Source organism: Myotis lucifugus, unplaced genomic scaffold, assembly GCF_000147115.1.
Source record: "Myotis lucifugus unplaced genomic scaffold, Myoluc2.0 scaffold_1, whole genome shotgun sequence".
NCBI lineage: Eukaryota > Metazoa > Chordata > Mammalia > Chiroptera > Vespertilionidae > Myotis > Myotis lucifugus.
In genome coordinates, this window is record NW_005871049.1 from 13,823,713 (window position 1) to 13,843,927 (window position 20,215).

At 37.9% G+C, this 20,215-nt stretch overlaps 1 protein-coding gene across 1 annotated transcript in view; it reads right to left on the reverse strand.

Annotated features, from left to right (window-relative positions):
• INPP4B (inositol polyphosphate-4-phosphatase type II B) overlaps nt 1–20,215 on the reverse strand; it is a 496,781-nt gene that overhangs the window by 48,184 nt on the left and 428,382 nt on the right. The window contains exons 20-24 of the mRNA XM_023754658.1: nt 9,436–9,608; nt 7,807–7,930; nt 6,197–6,314; nt 2,771–2,911; nt 1,502–1,599 (exon numbers count right to left, since the gene is read on the reverse strand). Of these exons, the coding sequence (XP_023610426.1) occupies nt 1,502–1,599; nt 2,771–2,911; nt 6,197–6,314; nt 7,807–7,930; nt 9,436–9,608 (654 nt within the window). The remainder of the gene's footprint in view (nt 1–1,501; nt 1,600–2,770; nt 2,912–6,196; nt 6,315–7,806; nt 7,931–9,435; nt 9,609–20,215) is intronic.

Sequence of the window (20,215 nt, forward strand, 5' to 3'; positions counted from 1 at the left end):
TGCCCCACCAGAGTCTCTGCAGTGGTCAAAGAGGCCAGGTAGGATGTGAAGGGAAGTACATCCTGATAGTTTAGTGTGCCTTAGAGTCAAGGCAGAGAGAACAACTGTCTGAGAGCTACATCACTATTCAAAGATGTGGAAGGAGAAATCCACAGCATATAGTACCCAGATAGAGAAAACAGACCTCCCTGTTGTCAACAGTTCCGGCACCAATTTCAGATATTTACTTCTCGATTCAGATGAAGACAGCAAAGATTTACAGGACATGGCTTTTCCATTCTTAGGATCTCCATACTTGGCTCAAATAAACCCCTTTCCCATTAATTACTAATGCAAAAAATGCTATAAAAAAACTAAAGTTTTCAAGTAATTAACAAATTTGAACTTTATAAGTATGCTGGCTACCAAAGAATTTCCCTGTACTAAATTTTATTTTGGCATTAAAATATTGTATGTGAAATAAAATAAAACTGCAGGTGAAATTTTCTAACTACGCATGTACACATGGGTATACATATGCCATTATGATATTTTAAGGCAAGAGTCACTGTGTTATGAAAAGATCTAAACACTCCGCCACCTAAGATGGTTCAAACTAAGTGTCAGAATAGAGATCAGTGAACAGAGTGCAAGTGATACAGTGACAGGTAGACTTTTATTACAACTTTTGGTTAAAAATATGAAAATATTTCTTACTTTATTAAAACCTGGTATCTTATCATTGTGAATACCTCAATATCCCAACATATTTATAGTACTTATGGAAAGACATTCTTGATTCTCTGACTTTGGACTGCTCAAATGCTATGTGCTTAATTTTATGGGAAAAAAGAACTGTGTAACTGAACAATGGAAAAGAAAGAAAGAAAGAAGAAAGAAAGAAAGAAAGAAAGAAAGAAAGAAAGAAAGAAAGAAAGAAAGAAAGAAAGAAAGAGAAAGAAAGAGGGAGGGAGGGAAAGAAAATTAAAGAAGAATCCACAGGTGTAAAACGTATTTCTATAGGCTTAGATGCCTTAATAGTTTTTCACATAAATATTGCAGTAAGTATATGTGATAAACTGGTTCCTTATTGTATATCACTTTATATCTCCTATAGAAGTTGTATTCTATCTGATTTTCTCCTTGGATATGCATGATGCATCTGATGTAGCTTCTAAATAAAAAACCTAAACCTTTACTAAAGTCTTTTACATGGTTAAGAATGACACAAAATTTCTATTGGACTCAACTGAGATTTCTAATGATAAGTTCCTTATTTTTACTTTTGGTATTGTCCAGTGGCACTGACGATATCCTAGCATGACCAGCCAGACACATCAGGGTAACGAGGCAGGTGTGGACCATGCCACCTTGGCAATCAGCTATGTTGGTTCAGAGAATCTCAAAATTGCTCTCACATCACCGGCACATGCTTCTTTCTTCCATTGACCTCTATATCCGACCTCTCCTGAAGATTTATAATCAAGCAATTATTATTGTTTTCTATAACTCTCAGACTTACAATCAGGAGGCATCTTTTCCATAAATATCGTGTAATATTCTTTTAGAAGTTCAAAATTTTCCTGATTAATACTTTCTTGCAAAGAAACATCTCCAAACCTAAAAAGAGAAAAAAGAAAACAGTAATAAGTCATAAAATAGCACCTGAAAGGAACACATTTTATATTTCCTTTTTAAATAGATGGCTAAAGTTGCCTAAGGACTCTCCTTTTTTTTTTTTTTTTTTTTTTAGAGAGAGAGAGAGGAAGGTAGAAGAGAGAGAAACATTGATGTGAGAGCTTCACATTTTCACATTGATTAGGGCCTCCTGCATGACCCCCACTGGGGATGGAACCCACAGCATGGGCATGAAATCGAACCAGCAATGTCATGGCACACAGGACAATGCCCAACCAACTGAGCCACACTGGCCAGGGCAGGAGTCTCCTTTTTTTCAGAAATGTTGCACAATGGTGATTTCAAAAACATCCCAGTCACCCCTGGCCCTGAGTCATTCCATCAATCCCCTTGACACACCAAAATATTTTCATAATCACCAAATATAAACTTGAATGAAATATCAAGTCTAAAACACCAGCCCCTGTACTTGTACGTAACTGATATTCACTTAATGTTAGTCTCCCCGCCTCTGCAGGGCTATATCTCTAAGATATAGATAACTTTCTTCTTTCTTTTTATCCCTCCAATCTTCCTGTTTTCTGCCAAGGGCCATTTAGATATTTCTAACATCATTTGAGAGTCATACCAAAATCTCAACTTAAAAATTAGCCCGCTATATTTGGTCAAACATTTAATTAACTCACCCCTAATGCCTTTGCAGGGCCCAACCAAATGATTTTACAGGCCTTCTATGGCCCATGGGCCAGAGATTCCTCACCCCTGCTTTAAACTAAAAATCTACTTGTCTGTCTATAATAGAAACAGACTCATACGGAGAACATACTGAGCGCTGCCAGTGGGAAGGGGGTTGGGAGACTGAGTGAAAAAGGTGAAGGGATTGAGAAGTACAGATTGGTAGTTACAAAATAATCATGGGGATGTAAAGTACAGCATAGGGAATATAGTTAGTAATATTGTAACAACTTAGTATGGTGCCAGGTGGGTACTGGAAATATCAGGGCAAACACTAGTTCAAAAATATATGATTGTCTAACCATTATTCTAGTGCACTTGAAACTAATGCCAAATAATATTTAATATAAACTGTAAAAAGAAATTAAAAAAGAAATAGAAAGAAAACCTGAATATCAATCTTATACCTGAAGCTTACCTCTCAGCAAGAGTTTGCTGTTCATTGATTCCGACGTTAAAAAGTACGGGATGTACGTGAAGTAACTGCCCTTCTTTGATCTGCGGAGGTAGAGTCTCAAACATCCTCGCTGGAAGCTTCACCTCCACCACGTAATGTTCACTGAAGCAAGTGAAGGATAAAGAGAGGAAGCCTTGCTTATTTAATTCGTTTTTATGTTATTTTAGATTCATTGGAAACAAACAATAAAACAGTTGGAATATAGCACTGATTTAGGTTTGTGGCTGCTATCTGCTTATTTTCTGTTATTAATTCATTCAATACTCGTTTCATTCACTTCTGCACTAAATTACTTGGTATAAAGCATTGTTTACATGTTTGATTTCTCTCCATTGTTCCGAGTTCCTTTAGGAAAGGAAGAGAGTTTCAGTTCATTGTTGTGTATCAGTGGTATGTGCATAAGAACCTCAATATTTGTTTTATTTAGTTATTTTAAAAACCCAACTGATATCAAGAACAACAAAGTAATTCATGATACATTTCTTAATATAGTGAATCTAAGAAGCCAAATAATTTATAACATTTTTAACAATTATGGCCTGATATTATGATTGATGAACCTCCCTCTTTGTGATGGCCTGATGCAAATGTAATAGTTTCATTATTTAAGGCTAACCGTTGGGAGTTCCTAATTATTTTGCAACATTAGCATATCACAGGTGGATATTTTTGGAAATTGGAAATTTCCATTAAAAAATACTCCTAACAGACTATTGAATCTCAGAGGGTGGGTGGGAAGAAATGAACCAAAAACTTGTATGCATATATGCATAACCCATGGATACAGACAATAGTGTGGTGAAGGCCTGGGGCAGGGGGCAGGGCAGGCTAGAAGGGGTCAGTGGGGGGAAAAAAGCAGACATATGTAATACTTTCAACAATAAACATTAAAAAAATAAAAACAAAAACACTACTCGTAGTGTTTAGTGTTGAAATTTAAATTAGGATTAATAAAATATGGTCACCATGAATATCTACTTGTATGTTTTGAAACTTGACATCTTCTGATGCAGTGTGAATTGAATATAGAAGAGAGTTTTACCCAGAATTTAGGAAAATCCATGTGATTCCAGAACTATATAGACTGCTGGGATTGTAATACATGTATTTGGAAAACAAGCACAGGACAATCAAAGAATCTCTGTGAAATCTCTGTAGTTTCTCCTATGCATGTGGCTAACCAATTATCACAGCAACATTTTTGGAAAAGATTCTCCATTGATTTGTTTTGGCACCTTTGTTGAAATTGACTGACCCTAAAGGTAATACTTTATTTCTAGACTCTACATTCTGTTCCACTGATCTATCTGTATATACTTATGCCAGTACTACATGGTCTTGATTATTGTAGCTTTATAGTTAGTTTTGAAAACAGAAAGTATAAGTCCTCTAAGTTCTTCTTTTATAAAAGTGTTTTTGGTTTTATGGGTTCTTTGTATTTTCATGTAAAGTTTAGAATTAGATTGCCAATTTCTACAAAAAAATACAACCGAGATTTCAATTTGTGGAGAATTGTCATCTAAACAATATTGAGAATTCTAATTTGTGAACATGGACTGTCTTTCCACTTATTGAATCTTATTAATTTCTCTAAGCAATGTTTTGTGTGTTCTGTGTACAGTTCTTGGAGTACTTGGTTGAATTTAGTCCCATGTAATTATTCCTTTTTGATGCTATTGTGAATAAAATGATCTAAATCACCACTGTTTCTGACAACTTTTCAGGAGTGTACTTTTTTCTGCTTTCCAATCCGAATTGTCAGCCCCCTCCTCTGGTAATGAAACTGCTGGTTTTCATGGGCTATCTTCCTCTGGTAATGTTGTGCAAATAGAGCTGGGGTTGCCGGAAGCAACCTGGCAACAAGGTCACAGACTCCAACTGTCTTATCCCAATGCTCACGAGTTTTCCATCAATGAATGCTTCTAAATTTGTGTGTGCATTATTCCCTTAGTCCTAAGAGGACCATCTTAGACAATTCAGTCCATTTGTAATGTTGCTTTCTGAAGAGAGGATCTGCCAAGCTGTGCACTTAGCCATTCTAGAAGTCCACATCTGTATGATGACTTCTGAATTTAGATACAGCCTGAAGAATCCCCTCAGAAACAGCATCCTGTACTCTGTCTATATAAAATGGCCTGGTAAGCTCCCCTCATACATTGTGATAAAAATACCTGTTTCTCCCTTTTGATAATAATTTTTAAAGTATTATAGAGTGGTACTATTTTCCAGGTATATGCATGAGCAATTTTACTCCTCTTTCTTCCAATGAATGGTAAATTAAACATTAGTTGGCACATGAAATATTTAGTTTTATGAGAATGTGCTGTTTCTTTATGTATAAGTAACCAGCTTTCATTCAACCACCTCAAGTCATCCATCACACAAAATTATCAGACGTTTACTAAAGTCAAGAAAACAAGATTAGCTTGAACTTACTTAGTCTCCTCTTCATCTCTCTCTAGCATGAGCAGGACTCTCTCTATTATAGTACCCTCATATTTATTCACTGTGCTCAGAAAATGTTTTCAAATTTCAAATAACCTCAGGAAGCATTGAAAAGCGCTAACAGCAGAATGGTTAAAACTTGGAGGACTTCTGATTGAAATGATTTACCATAGGATATAATTTTTCTGTTGGAGCTCTATACTACACAGCATCATCTTCTTAATTATTTCTGATATTCTGCCTATCATATGCTGACCTTCGAAGCTATTTATTTAAAGCCATTCTCAGAAATCTCAGTCTGGGAGTGAATTGTCAAAAATAATTAAGAAAAATGGTGGCATATGCCCCTGATATAGAAACACATCTTTTCTAAAATGTTGCTGCCTTTAACAGAATTTAATATGAAGTCATCTCAAGAATTATGATGCTATTAACCAAATGATTCTAGCAAAAGTAAAAATATCCAGAGCTTTACACTGGATAGTAATAAAGAGGAAAATATTCTCTTCGTGCAAGCTGGTATTTTGAAGTCCTCATATTTCACGGAGAAGCAATGCCATACTCACCTCACTACAGTACAATTTACAGTCAGGAGACTTCTAGGAGTTTTTAAAGATCTCCCCCTATCATGTCACCTACATTTATTTCTCACCAACAAGGGAAAGAGAGAAAAAAAATTTCCAGTGCAAACCTTACTTCTCCTCAGCTCCTTCATCAAGAGCCAATTCAAATACAGTGGGGCCTTGACTTACGAGTTTAATTTGTTCCGAGACCGAGCTCGTTAAGGAGCTCGTTAACTCAAATTACTCTGTCAACTCAATGCAAAAAATCAGCCGAGAGACAGCTGGTATCTCAAAAAACTCGTTAGTCGGGACACTGGTAAGTCAAGGTCCCACTGTATCTAACAAAGCTTGGTAACTTTGGGAAATGGGCACCACTTACCGTCTCCCTGTTATAACTGGCAAGACATCATTGGATTTGGCTTCAATTATTTTAAATGCAACTTTCTTCAAGTCTGAAATGCCAACAGCCATGTCCTCCAGCATTCCGATTTCATCACCTAAATGAGAGAAAGGAGCCTGGTTACAAGTGTACTATTTTTTAAAAAATACATTTTTATTGATTTCAGAGAGGAAGGGAGAGAGCGAAATAGAAACATCAATGATGAGAGAGAATCATTGATCGGCTGCCTTCTGCACACCCCCTACTAGGGGTTGAGCCTGTAACCCAGGCTTGTGCCCTGACTGGGAATTGAACCGTGACCTCCTGGTTCATTGGTTGATGCTCAACCACTGAGCCACACCAGCCAGGCACAAGCACTCTATTTGAAGAAAGTGTCCCTGTGTAGTCTACCTCACTACTGGGATTTGTTCTAGCATTTTAGTAAAGGAGTTTCTGAATGAAACGAATCCATTCTCAATGCTTTTCCTCAGATTCTCAATGCTTTTCCTCAGAGGCTGAAAGTTTTCATCAGTGAAATAAGAGCCATGACAACGGACTCCAGCAGTTCACGGGCTCATTTGCTGGGAGGCAGCAGCGATGTTTTGACTGTTCTGTGAAACAAAGTGTCCTGCAGATTCTTCCCATTGGCAGGACTGAGATTTGATTTCTAGAAATAATAGAAATGGCTGAATTGAAGATCCTACCTAGGCTCATGCTAGTTTTATATCTCAATACACTGGCAAATAAAGCCTAAGAAGGAGGTAATCAAGTACCATTCTAATCAGCACTGCCCAATAGAAATAGAATGTGAGCCACATATGTAATTTTCCATTTTCTGATAGTCAGAAATCTTTTCATTTATTAATTTCAGAGAGAGAGGAAAAGAAAGAGAGAAAGAGAGACAGAAAAACATCAATTTGTCGTTCCACTTATTTATGCATTCATTGTTTGATTCTTGTATGTGCTCTGACTGGGGAATCAAACCACAACCTTGGCGTATTAGGAGGATGCTCTAATCAACTGAGCTGCCCAGCCAGGGCTCAGTAGTCATATTTTAAAAGATTAAAATAAAAAGGTTAAATTAATTTTAATAATATATTTTATTTTAACTCAATATCTCTAAAATATAATTCCATTGATAAATCAATATAATCAAAATAAAATAATTAGTTATTAATATAAAACTCTTTTTTTAACTAGTTGTTAAATCTGGTATACGTGTCTTATACATACTGATTTGAACTAGATAAATTTCAAGTGCTCAATAGCCATACCAGGCTATGAATTGAACAGTGCAGTTCTAGGTATTAGAGGGTTGGACTTTAAAAATCCAGTTCTTGAAACTATGTTGGCAAAGAGCCTTTTCTATTAAAAAGCCAGATGGCTGCTTAGGTCTCCACTATGAAATAATTTATAATTCTATTTTCATAACATAATGGAGGGGAGTTCAGTTACAAAGTGAATGCAAGGAATGAAAAGTTACATTACTTCTGGAATGCTTGATGCAATAAAGTTTTACTTTCATTTTTATGTTTAACTGAGGAATCCAAGGACCAAATATCCTATGAATAGGAGTATGACTTTCACATGTACCAACCATCCATACTCACTGTATGTACTTAACAGTCCTTCATATTGTACTATCAATCCCACCGTGTGAAGCTGCTGTAGGAAGCCAGGGTCATGCAAACTTGTGTGTAATTTGATGATAAAACCACAGACCAATCCAGCAAGCTAAAAAAAAATCATTGAAGAAATTGATGGGGGTCAGCAAACTTTAATTAAAAAATATTGAAGACTTCTGAGGCATCAGAGATTTAATTAAAAAATCTCAAGTACATATAACAAAACTCTATTTATATATCTATGTTGAAACCAGTTGGCAGTCTTTGATCAAGTAAGGCTTGGGGCAGGCAGCATTGTGAAAGAGGAAAGAGCATGGGCTCTGAGTCAGGTTGACATGACTACAAATCCTGTCTCTACCATTTCCAGCAGTAAGACAATTAGAAGTTATTTAAAATGTACACATATTATTATTTTAAAAGACACTTTTTGCACATACAGAATAGACGACTACTCATTTCATAGAATCATTGAAAATACTCAATGAGGAAATGTGTATCAGTCAGAGCACATAGCTCCATTTGTCACTGGAGCATCCATGACAGGGGCAGTTTGGTTAAAATACTTCATTGGTCTTAAATGTTTAGAAAGAGAGGCCTTCTGTCTCTCTCCCTCCCTGTGGCTGTCTATAAAACTCATGGGGTGGAGGGAGGAGGGGAGAAGAAGGCCCCCGCATAGCCACTGTGATGGAGGCCGGCCTTGGTGTCATGGAATCTGGTTGGGTGTACGCAAAGGAGGTGCTCCTGTCAAACCCCCTGTTCAAGCCCTCCTGCTGGCAAATTTATTTTCTAAACAAAAGAAGAGACCATAATGAGGCCCCATCCTGGAATCCATGAAGGAGCTGTATAAATAGTGAGTTGCAAACAGGCCCCTTTGCCAGTCCTAGCTGGCCACCTGCAGTGCAAGGCAACTATCCCTTTCCTTCCACTGTGCTCTGTACAGAGACCCCAAGGCATGATACAATGACAGCATGGGTGACCCTTTCCTTCACAGACTCTCTGTTCTGAAATTTCTACATCTACCTTTCAGAGACTTGGCCACCTCTGAAGAAATAAACACTAAGATCTTATAAACTGTTTTGTTCATATCTATCTATCTATCTATCTATCTATCTATCTATCTATCTATCTATAAAAGCCTAAGTGACCAGCCAACCAGCCAGTAGCTATGATGCGCAATGACCACGAGTGGGCTCAATGCACAGGCATGGAAACATGGAAAAGACTGATGAATCTCAGAGGGAAGAGGGGAAGGAGGAGGGCAGTAAGAGATTAACCAAAGATCTTATATGCATACTAGAGGCCCGGTGCATGGATTCGTGCACCAGTTGGGTCCCTTGACCTGGCCTGCAGGGATCAGGCCAAAACCACCTCTCTGACATCCCCTGAGGGGTCCCAGATTGCAAGAGGGTGCATGCAGGTCAGGCTGAGGGACCGCACCAGTGCACAGATTCGTGCACCAGGCCTCTACTTATGAATAAGAAAAACTGGGTACCAAAACTATCAGGAAAGAATCCCTTTAAAAATAAAACTGCCCAGGGGAGACCCCTGTCTTCACCAATGATAGCAGCGAACAACCCAGCATGGTGCTGTGCTCACAACACAAGGGGCACCTACTGCTTGGCTGAAGACGATGTCCCTTCTCAGAGTCAGCATCAGACACTGGGGCAAGCTGTAGGCCAGTTCTTGAAGGAGTACGAAGGTCAGGGATTGCTTGGCTCGGTTCACCACTTCCCCCATGCAGTCCTTCAGGGTAAGGATGAGGGGGTACAACTGTTCATACCAGTCCTCTGGGAGGGGAGAAAAAGGTGTAAAAACAGTGGGATAAGTGACGGAAGGTCTTGCAAGATAGAACCAATTTGTTGTTTTTCTCAGTCAAGTTATACATATTATTAAAGATTCACAAAGCTTAGGTTAGAAGATCTCCAATTGAAATATATCCTCTGAACGCCAGATGAACAGTCTTAGTAAACTGACAACACGTTTCCTAATACTTGTCCTCTTTCATCTCAGTGTCTCTGCAAATCTTGTCTCTACCAGGAACACCTTTCCTCTACTTCCCTTCCTGACAAACACTTTAGTTTACCTGTAGGCTCAATTCAGGATTTCTCTCTTACAGGATTTCCCCCTAACTAGCATAAGTCACATAATCCACTTACCAAAGTTTGAGTTGAGTTCCACTTCTTTTCCTGCCCATAGCAACTTTCTGTCACTGTTCTAGAACTATCTATGCACTATTGCTCAGCAAGAAAGGGAGCTCACTGAGGACAAGGGACTGATTTTTTAATTACCAAACCTCCAGAACTTACTATAGTTTCTAACATATAACAGGTATTCAATCAGTTTTCATTGAATGTTAAAAAATATGTAACAAAAGCCTTTCAAGATAAGGACAAGCATGAGAAAATCACGTTTTTGACAGTTTTTGGAATTTGAGCAGATTGCTCTTCAAACCAAGATACAAAATTGGAACCCTCTGTACTTTTCGTGTGCCTAGATTTTGAATGTGTTTCAATTATAAAATTATGACTTGGGCATGTGACATAGATATGATTTTCAATGTGTTAGAAAATCAAAGCCCTAACAAATATCAAAAATGACAAATTCTGGGTTGTGTGACATCCTATTAAAATATAAATAAATTGCCCTAGCTGGTTTGGCTCAGTGGATAGAGCATCGACCTGGGGACTAAAGGGACCCAGGTTTGATTCCAGCCAAGGTCACATGCCCGGGTTTTGGGCTAAATCCCCCCCAGTAGGGGATGTGCAGGAGGCAGCCAATTAATGATTCTCTCTCATCATTGATGTTTCTATCTTTCTATCTCTTTCCCTTCCTCTCTGAAATCAATTATATACATATATATATATATATATATATATATATATATATATGACAGATTTAAAGAGAAAATTAATTATGAATCAGGATCTGAAATGATACAGATTCTCAGCATGGAAGTGTAAGTTTCACCATAATTAATGTCAGTGGTCAGTAGCAGTTAAGACCTTGGGAGAGTTATAGGGAATGAGAAAAAAATCATAATCACTATTTAAAAAAATCACTATTGTTCCATGTCTACTGTCACTTATTTATGTTGTGGTGTAATACACTAAATGAAATAAACCAAAATGGTTGGAAGGGTAATTAATGACCTCAACTTAATAAAAAGATATGCTCTTGTAAATGCTTATGTGATGCTATAACAAAAATACATTAGGAACATTGGCAGTTATTTAAAATATTGTATAATTAAGTGTTATGCTCTGAATACAAACACTAGAGAAAGGGGAACTCAATGAAAGCCTAATAAATCTGTAATCATTTAATAAAGGACTCACTTTTGGGCAGACTAGGATAAAATATGAAAAATGGTTCAATTTAAACAAGCTTGGTTATCTTTTGATTCTTATGTGATTACTACACATAAAAAAGCAAATGGACAACATCACTTAGTTTCAGAATAAAAGACACCAAGAAGGAATACTCTATATTCCCATTTTTTTCATATTTATATTCTTGTCTCTCCTATTCTCTCTCCCATTCTTTTATTTAATAATTGTTCTCAATATGAATGTATAGACTAAAACATGCACACACACACACACACACACATAAAAAAACCAAATATTTCAATAAATTGACTCCAATGTAAATCTTAAAAGATAACAATAGACCAACATTTTGTGCTTAGGTCTGTAAAGATCAGTTTCTATTAAAGAATGCTCAACCATAAACTAAAGCTCAAGCAGCAGGTGGCGCTGCTTCCTCAGGCTGAAGCAGGACCACTTTGTCACTCCATTCAAGCAACTGATTTAAACTTCTTTATACACATGCATGGTTCCCAAGCAGAACCATGTATATTGTGTAGGCACCTTGAATCATGCTATCCTGTGTTAAGTGGTCACAATCTTGGCCATGGAATTTGAGCAGAGTTCTCTTTCTAGTGAGATAATCTAAAATTTACCTGTTCTACCTTTTCCCCTTGTTAGATACCAAGTGACAGCTCAAGTTAAACATGGCTGTTGGGTTTTCTTTTTTGAAGGTCTTTAAAAGAGGAATCATCACAGATTTCTCCATTAGCATCAGGATAATTTTTAAATTCATTTCCAAATCTATTCTCACACATATTTGATCAGTTGATTCTTAATTGCAATCAGATATTTAAAAAGAAAGTCTGATTTCTAGTCCTACTAGAATAAAAGTGAAAACCTGGAATATAGAAAGAGAAATATGCTGTTATTCTACACCTAAAAGCATTGTTAAATACTTGTTTGGTACACAATATTCTAGTATCTCCATTTACTATAATTATATACACTTTTTTGGCTAAAATTTAAGGAAAATGACAGTATAGGAAAACATTAATTATGAATGAGAATATTACAAGCTTTTCAGCAAGGTAGAATGTCTTAAGGATAGTAGTCAGTTTCTTTTGGAGAAGCATATGAGAGCTAAAAATAGGTGTGTTTTTTCCCTAGAAAAGAAACAAAGTTCAGCAGCTAAAGAAAAACTGCACTAGCAAATGCAAATTGCAATGACTCTGGGTTTGTTTCCTGTTGCTATCCACTCAGTGTGACTCTCCAGCTCTGAAATAAACACAACATGGTATGTCAGGCCAAAGAAAGGCCCCGGTCAGGTCATAAATGGCCTTTTTGCTCCAATGAGCAGCCAAATCACCCTCACAAAGAAACAGCAAATGCTTTACTTCTCTCCTGAAAATTATTTTTTGGGGAAAAGAGAAACGCTGCAGCTGTTGATAGTCCTGACACTGTTGTCACTTCCCCCCTACCTTCCTGTCTCTCCATACATCACAACTGACATGGTGTTTACATTGTCCTCATGATAAAGCCATTTCCTAATAGGGATGAAGATGGTGTTCATTCTGTCCTGTTTAGTCAAAGTAGGAAATCCTGAAACGCACACGTCCACGCTTCTGTGCGTAGTTTTGTCGAGTTTCAGGTAAGATTTTACACGCACATGTGCACGTGCACACACACATACGCCCCACAGTTTTGTCACTGCACCAACACCTCTCCAGGAGCTTATTGGTCCATTTGGCATCTAAGTGCCCCATCCTTTCTGATTCTATCACTGGGCTCTTTTCAGTGACAGAGGAAAATACAAAAAAGCACGTTTTATTGTCTGTATATAAACTTGCTGAAACTCCTTAACCCTGACAGCAACAAGCAGAGTCTTTGCTCAGGAAAACAAAACGTGCGTGGCTTCGCTGAGCTTTTCCTGAGCTTCGTGAAGTGTGCTGGCAGCTGGCCAAGTGGAGCTTGTTTTCCAGCTTTTGACTGTTTCTATAATGTCGCCAAGTGAAGCTTACTGAAGGATTCAGAGAACAACTGCGGGCGCCCCTCACCTCCTCCACACACCATCTATTTCCCGCACAGGATGCTCAAGTCCTCTGAGCTCAACGGCACTTATGGTACTCAGGAGAAAAATAAAAGAGCCAAATACCAACCAACTGGAGCAGGGCATACTGCTTTCCTTCCAATTCCTGAGCCATTTTCTTCTCAGGTGCTTGGTCTCCTTTGCTCATTTAAAATAATTAACTTCAAACAAGCCTGTAGCCACTGTTGTTTTTGTTATCACAACTTTCCAGACATAGAAAAAAAAGAGAAGCTAAAAAATTGCACGCCCATTAATCTTTATGAAAAGAGATCAGAAATGAGTCCAGCTTTGAGGTTTCATCTGAGTTAAGGAGATGATGAACTGTGATGCCTGGCAATTAGAATGGCCTTTAAGGAGGGTGATAACATTTCCAAGGTTGTGAGAAGAAGAGACCAAACCCACAGCCAACAGGGCTTTTCTAAAATGCCCAGAATCAGGATGCACAGAACAATGCCGGTGGGTTCATGAAGGGCCTGTGTCCTGTGCCACACCTGATATGGCAGCCTATGTGCCCCTCTCAGAGAAGGCCCTATCTTTCAGGTATGATTTTATAACATGAACATCATAACTAGAGAGGTCAATTAATGCTAAGGCTTCCTCTCCTGATACCTTATAGCTAAACTTCTTTGTATGAGTATAATATAATGCGGCCAACTTTGGTCATGGAACCTGCTCATACAAGGCCTCCAGTGTCTGAACATATCCTGGGGTTATGGAGCACAGAAACAAGGTTAACCCAGACAATAGGGGCAGGAAAGCACCTGCTGAGGCTTAATGCCTAGAATATCCTCCCTGGTCACTCAGAATATCCTCCCCTAAGTCTCCCTACCCCTTGCCCATCTTCATCATCCATCTCCTGGCTTTGGTCCAGGATAATTAAAAAATCAATCTGCATATATCTTTTGTTAACAAATGCTAACCTATCTTCCTTATGTCACTTTTTCTCCCTTTTTTCATTGCCACCACAAGAAATACACTCATTTGTTAGGCAAATAGAACCTCCCAGCTATGAGGTCCTATAGGTGATACTAGTACTTATAACTCATGGCCTCTGCCCTCAAGGAGCTTAAAATGTAGAATGGAAGGTAAGAGGTATAAAATAATACCTACAATATCAGCAAGTTTGGTTAGTGCTATAAAAGATGGGACAGTGACTAAGCACATTGAGAAGGGTGAAGAGAGAAGAGAAAAGAGAGTACATCTCTGGTGAGAAGATTTTGTTTTCCTGGTTGTGTCTTTTGCTGAACACTTTAAGAATGTTCTCAGTGAAGGGAGTTCAGGGAAGCTGATGGCCTGCAGGCAGTGAGCACCTGAAAGTGAGGCTTTGTAGGAACAGAGTCTGGAGGGGCACCTGGTTTGATGATGCCAAATGCCATAAACAAGTGCCATAAAATGACTGGAGGGCCCGTAAGGGGGATAGCAGAGGGGCAGAAAGGGGCTGAAATGACTCAAGAACTTGGAAAAGGATGAATAAAGTGAAAGTGAATGTTGAGTCTGAAGCTCTGAGAAAAGATAACAAACAAACAAAAAACAACAATGGAAAGCTAGGTGGGCAGTCACCATAGCAGGGATAGGGGATGAGGTAAGTAGGGGTGGGAGAGGAGGAGGAAGGTGCAGAGTATGTATGAGCAGATGAGCCAAAAGCTAAGATGCAAGACCAAATCTGCAAATAATGGGTCTCCTGTAGGGAGACCAGCTTTATTGTAACCCTGGAGTTATGCTGTGCCTTCCTTTACCTCTACCTCTGGGCAGTCTTAAAGGTGCCAAGGGTAGTCACACAAAGGACACACATGTATCTAAAATGTACTCCTCATTGTGTCCACTGAACTAGGATCCAAGGTAAATGACTGATCGGGGCACCTTCTGGATGTATGAAAGTATGAGTGTACTATTCAACTGGAGACAAGCTGCTATGAGAAGAACAAAGGCAACCCTTCCTCATGTCAAAGAAACCTTGTTTGTTTAAACCCTGCCAGCCTGAGAAAACAGTGTCATAAAACTTTCCAGTCTTCCTCTTAGAAAAATAGCAAAGGAAATGCATCAACTGATATCCTGGCTAAATTTCTCATTTCGAAGCACAAAGTTGAAAGCTTTAAGTAAATTCTGCTAAGACTGTTTCCAGGAACTAAATCCATTAATCAAACAAGCTCTGTATTTGGTATAGCACCACGGTGGAATGGGGGTTATGCTGGACCTGGAAGAGTCACCCATTCGCATGCATTGGGCTTATTTTTGCCTTTCGGCCTTAATAAAAGCTGTAACCTCAGGACTCTGCCACTAGAGTGGGCATGACAGGACACAGGTGACTTCAACTCTACTTCTTTGCCCATTAAATGTGTACAATTACTCCTATAAGTGTTGAAAGAATTAAATAATACAGGTAATATTTTTATTTTTATAATATATTTTTATTGATTTCAGAGAGGAAAGGAGAGGGAGAGATAGAAACATCAATGATGGAATCACTGATCTACTGCCTCCTGCATGCCCCCCTACTGGGGATCGAGCCCGCAAACCAGGCATGTGACCTTGACCAGAATTGAACCCGGGACCCTTCAGTCCACAGGCTGACGCTCTATCCACTGAGCCAAACCGGCTAGGGCCAGGCAATATTTTTAAAGCAACCCCCAAAATATTAGCTATATCTTTAAAAAAACCAACAACAACAAAGAAAACAATCATAAAGTAATTTACATATCGTGCACTGTCTCCCAACCTATCTTGCATTCGTTTCTTATGCTAATCCTTCTCTCCTATTTCTTTTTTGGTTTGAGAAGAATTTATTATTATTATTATTATTATTAATCATTATTATGGAAAGTATTACATATCCCTCTTTTTCCTCCCCATGGACCTCTTCTAGCCTGCCCCTTCTCCCCATTTCTGAGAGAAATCCCATAAACTCCTGTAGCTAGGAACTTCAATTTGTATACCAGATCTCATTTCCTCTCCTCTACTTAAGAGTGTCATTCAAGCAATTCTCTCCCCTTCCTCCTACATTGTCAAGATTTCCTTTGTTACTGGATCTTTCCCATGCTGGAATGATGACTCCCATAGAAAATTACAATTGCTCTCTAACTGGTCTATACTTGGTTCTATCTTTCCATCTATAGTCCAATATCAACATAACAGCTTAGGTGTTAAAATTATATCAAATAAGGTTAATTCTATGCTCAAAATTCTCCAATTGCTTTTTTTTTCTCAGAGAAAAGACAAAGGGCCTACATGATCCTTCCTCCAAGTTATCTCTTTGAATTCATCTTCTCCTCTCCTTCACTTTATTAAAATCAAACAGGCTTCCTTATTACTTCATGATCATGGTAGGCAAATATCTGATCTGCCTTAGGACTTGTGTACTAACTGTCTTCTATACCCAGTATAGCCTTCCCTCCATATACACATGGCTCACTTCCTTATCCCCTGTGTCTTTGCTCAAAAAGGAACTTCTCAATGAAGCTTACATTGACTAGCCCACTAAACCTTAACCCCTACCCTCCAACAATGGACTAAAGCCCTCTTACTTCACTGTATAATTTTTCCACAGCATTTGTCATCACTAACATATTATATAATGTCCTTATTTCTTAGGTTATTTTTTTTAAATGTCTCTCTGCTGCAAGGAGATATACTTTAGGAGGGCAGCTGTTGTATCTGTCTTGTTCATTGTTGTATCCCCAGTGTCTGGAATAGTGTCTGACTCATAGTAGGTGTTCAATTAAAATATGAGAAGCATCAATCAGACCATCAAACCTCAGAGGGAAGGTAGGGGAGGGTGGGGGTAAAGGGGAGAGATCAACTGAAGGACTTATACGCAAGCATATAAGCCTAACCAATGGATGCAGACACCGGGGGGGGGGGGGGGGTGAGGGCATGAGTGGGGGGCATGGGGGGTATTGTGGGGATAAGGACACATATGTAATAACTTAATCAATAAAAAAAATAAAAATAAAATAAAATCTGTTAAATGCCTGAAAGGAAAGAAAAAAGTAACTTTAAATAATGTGGCATCTTTATTATTATAAAACTTTAGAACTAGAAGCAATTTTAAAATTTTGCAGGTGATATATATTTTACCAACAAAAGGAGGTCCAGAGAATTTAAGTGATCTGCCAAAGATCATGTAGCCAAATAAATAAATTGTAGACTCACCAAGTATCTTGGTTCTGAGTCGTGTTGTTTTGTTACATCGTAGTTCATTGAACAATTTTAAGGGAAACATTATTTTTTTGATAAGAGCAGACATTCAAAAATGTAATCATATAAATCATCATTGGAATTGTAAGTTTACAATAAAGATATCCATGGTCACTTTTGCTTATTTTTTTACCAAGGTTTTTTAAAACTTGTAAATGTACTTTAAAAAGTTGTTTTACCTGCTGATCTATGGGTTCTAAAGGACTTGATTCATTCATGTTTCTTTCTCATGAAATTCTAAATTTTCATGTGTAGAAATTCAAAAATATTAATAGTTAAGCCCTTTGATAAAAATGATACTCTGTGCTTGAATCTTTGCACTTTAAAAAATAAAATAGATTTCTTTTTTTAAAAATATATTTTATTGATTTTTTACAGAGAGGAAGGGAGAGAGATAGAAAGTTAGAAACATCGATGAGAGAGAAACATCAATCAGCTGCCTCCCGCACATCTCCCACTGGGGATGTGCCCGCAACCCAGGTACATGCCCTTGACCGGAATTGAATCTGGGACCTTTCAGTCCGCAGGCCGACGCTCTATCCACTGAGCCAAACCAGTTTCGGCTAGATTTCTTATATGTATGAAATAATTGCTAATTTGAGTATAAGTTCTGGAATATAATGATTTTCATGTTGGTATACATCCATATGCACACATGTTAAAGATATTCACTTAATAATATCAAGAACATGTGCCAAATTCAAATAAGTAAGCCATGGAGATATAGTGTACAGTACAGGAAATATAGTTAATAATATTATAATCTCTATATATAAAAGGCTAATATGCACAGTGTCCCCTCAGGAGTTCAACCTGAGACCAGGAGTTTGATCGCTCACTATGACATGTGCTGACCACCAGGGAGCAGCGTGGAACAAAAATGCCCTGGCCGGCAGCTGGCAGCTGGGGAAGGAAGGTGCGGCTAGTAACAGGAAGGCCCCGATCGGCCCTGATCGCCAGCCAGGCCTAGGGACCCTTCGTGCACGGGGCCCCTAGTATTGTAATTACTGTTTGGTGACAGATGATTATTAGACTTAGTATGGTGATCACATCATAAATTATATAAATGTGGAGTCACTATGTCATACACCTGAAAGTAATATAATTTTGTACCCCAACTATACTTGAATTAAAAATTAATCTGCCAAATCATATGTTGTCAGGGCTTATGGCTGGATACATTAGGAAAAAGTATTCAATGACTTATGGTATTTGGTCTTTCCATGGGGCATTTCTTGATACTCTTTTGAAGACAAAAAAAAAATACAGGACATGCAATAAGATGAATGGATACACAGATGGTTGAACACACATTCCCAAAGAGCAGTGATTAATCAGTGTATTTCAATGCATACAGTTTTTCTAGTGATGTACCTCAAAGAGCTGTTTTTATCTCTGTTTTCCCATCATTTTTATCCATTACTTCTGTGAATGGACAGAAAATATTTATAAAATGTGAATAAAATAAACCTAGGTAGGACAGTAGATGTGATGGATGAAAGAAATAGGTATTTATTAGAGTGTACTGAAAAGTGTATTATGCTGCAGTCATGGGTTTAGAGATCAATCTTTTCAGTAGAATTGAGATAGACTGTGTCTTGATCTCCTTGTGCCCCTAGTATTTCACAATTTCTAACATACAGGGTGCTTAAATATTACTTGAATCTGGAGAAGCCTGAGAGATAGGTCAAATTTAGCAAGATTTATAGATATACGTGGACTTCAGAGTATAATGTGGTGGTCAAACTAGCTAATGTGAGTTAGGATATCATTAATAGAATTGTATCCAAAAGGAAGGAGGTGGTGTTCCTGTGTCACTCTGTGTTCCATGCTATTGCTTTGAAAAATGACCCCAAAAGTGGCAATTTAAAAATGGACATGATGATCGCTTTATGATATGTTATGTGATACTGTGGAAAAAGGGGAGTAAATTTGTCCTGTTTGGGGCAGAGGATTAGATCTGGGCCAGCGAGTAAAGTGAAAAGAAACACATTTCAATCATCTGGAATCTGCCACTCAAAAAATAAAAATGGTTTTCTACCAGTGGAGATGTGTATCATAGGATAGGTGAGAAAGTCAGAGACACTGCAGGTAAGCTTCTTAGCATAATTTAGTGAGGTTTAAAAATATATTTTTATTGATTTATGAGAGGAAATAAGGATAGAGATAGAAACATCATTGATGAAAGAGAATTTTGATCGGCTGCTTCCTGTATAGCCCCTACTGGGGATAGAGCCCACAAGCTGGGCATGTGCCCTGGCTGGGAATAGAACTGTGACCTGCTGGTTCATAGTTCAATGCTCAACCACAAAGCCTCACTGGCAGAGCTAATTACAGAATCTTTAAGGGCACACTGTAGTCTAAGATTCTAATTTTTTTCTGATTTTATCCTTGAGTCCTTACTTTATTATGAAATTGAAGTCATGTGGTATTATGCATACAATAGATGCTTATAAGCATGTTTAAGTGTATAAAAACTAAAAGGACCATCTTGTTCATAAAGAAAACATGTAAATACATATGACCATGAATGTTGGGACCAGATACTCTATTATTTGTGTTGAGAACAAGAGAGAAGCTTTTACTTCTTTCAACACTACTGGCATTAATCCTGAAAATAAGTGTATGAAGTGAGTAATACATATGGCAAAATCCTGGACCTAAAACAAATGAAAACCCTTCAAAAACACATATTTAAAACACTATTAAGTACACTATAAAAGGAAAATCTGAAACTTTAAAAGAAAATTGCAGGTTAGAGAGGAACATAAAACATGGATAAAGGTAGTAACAATTCAGAATACTG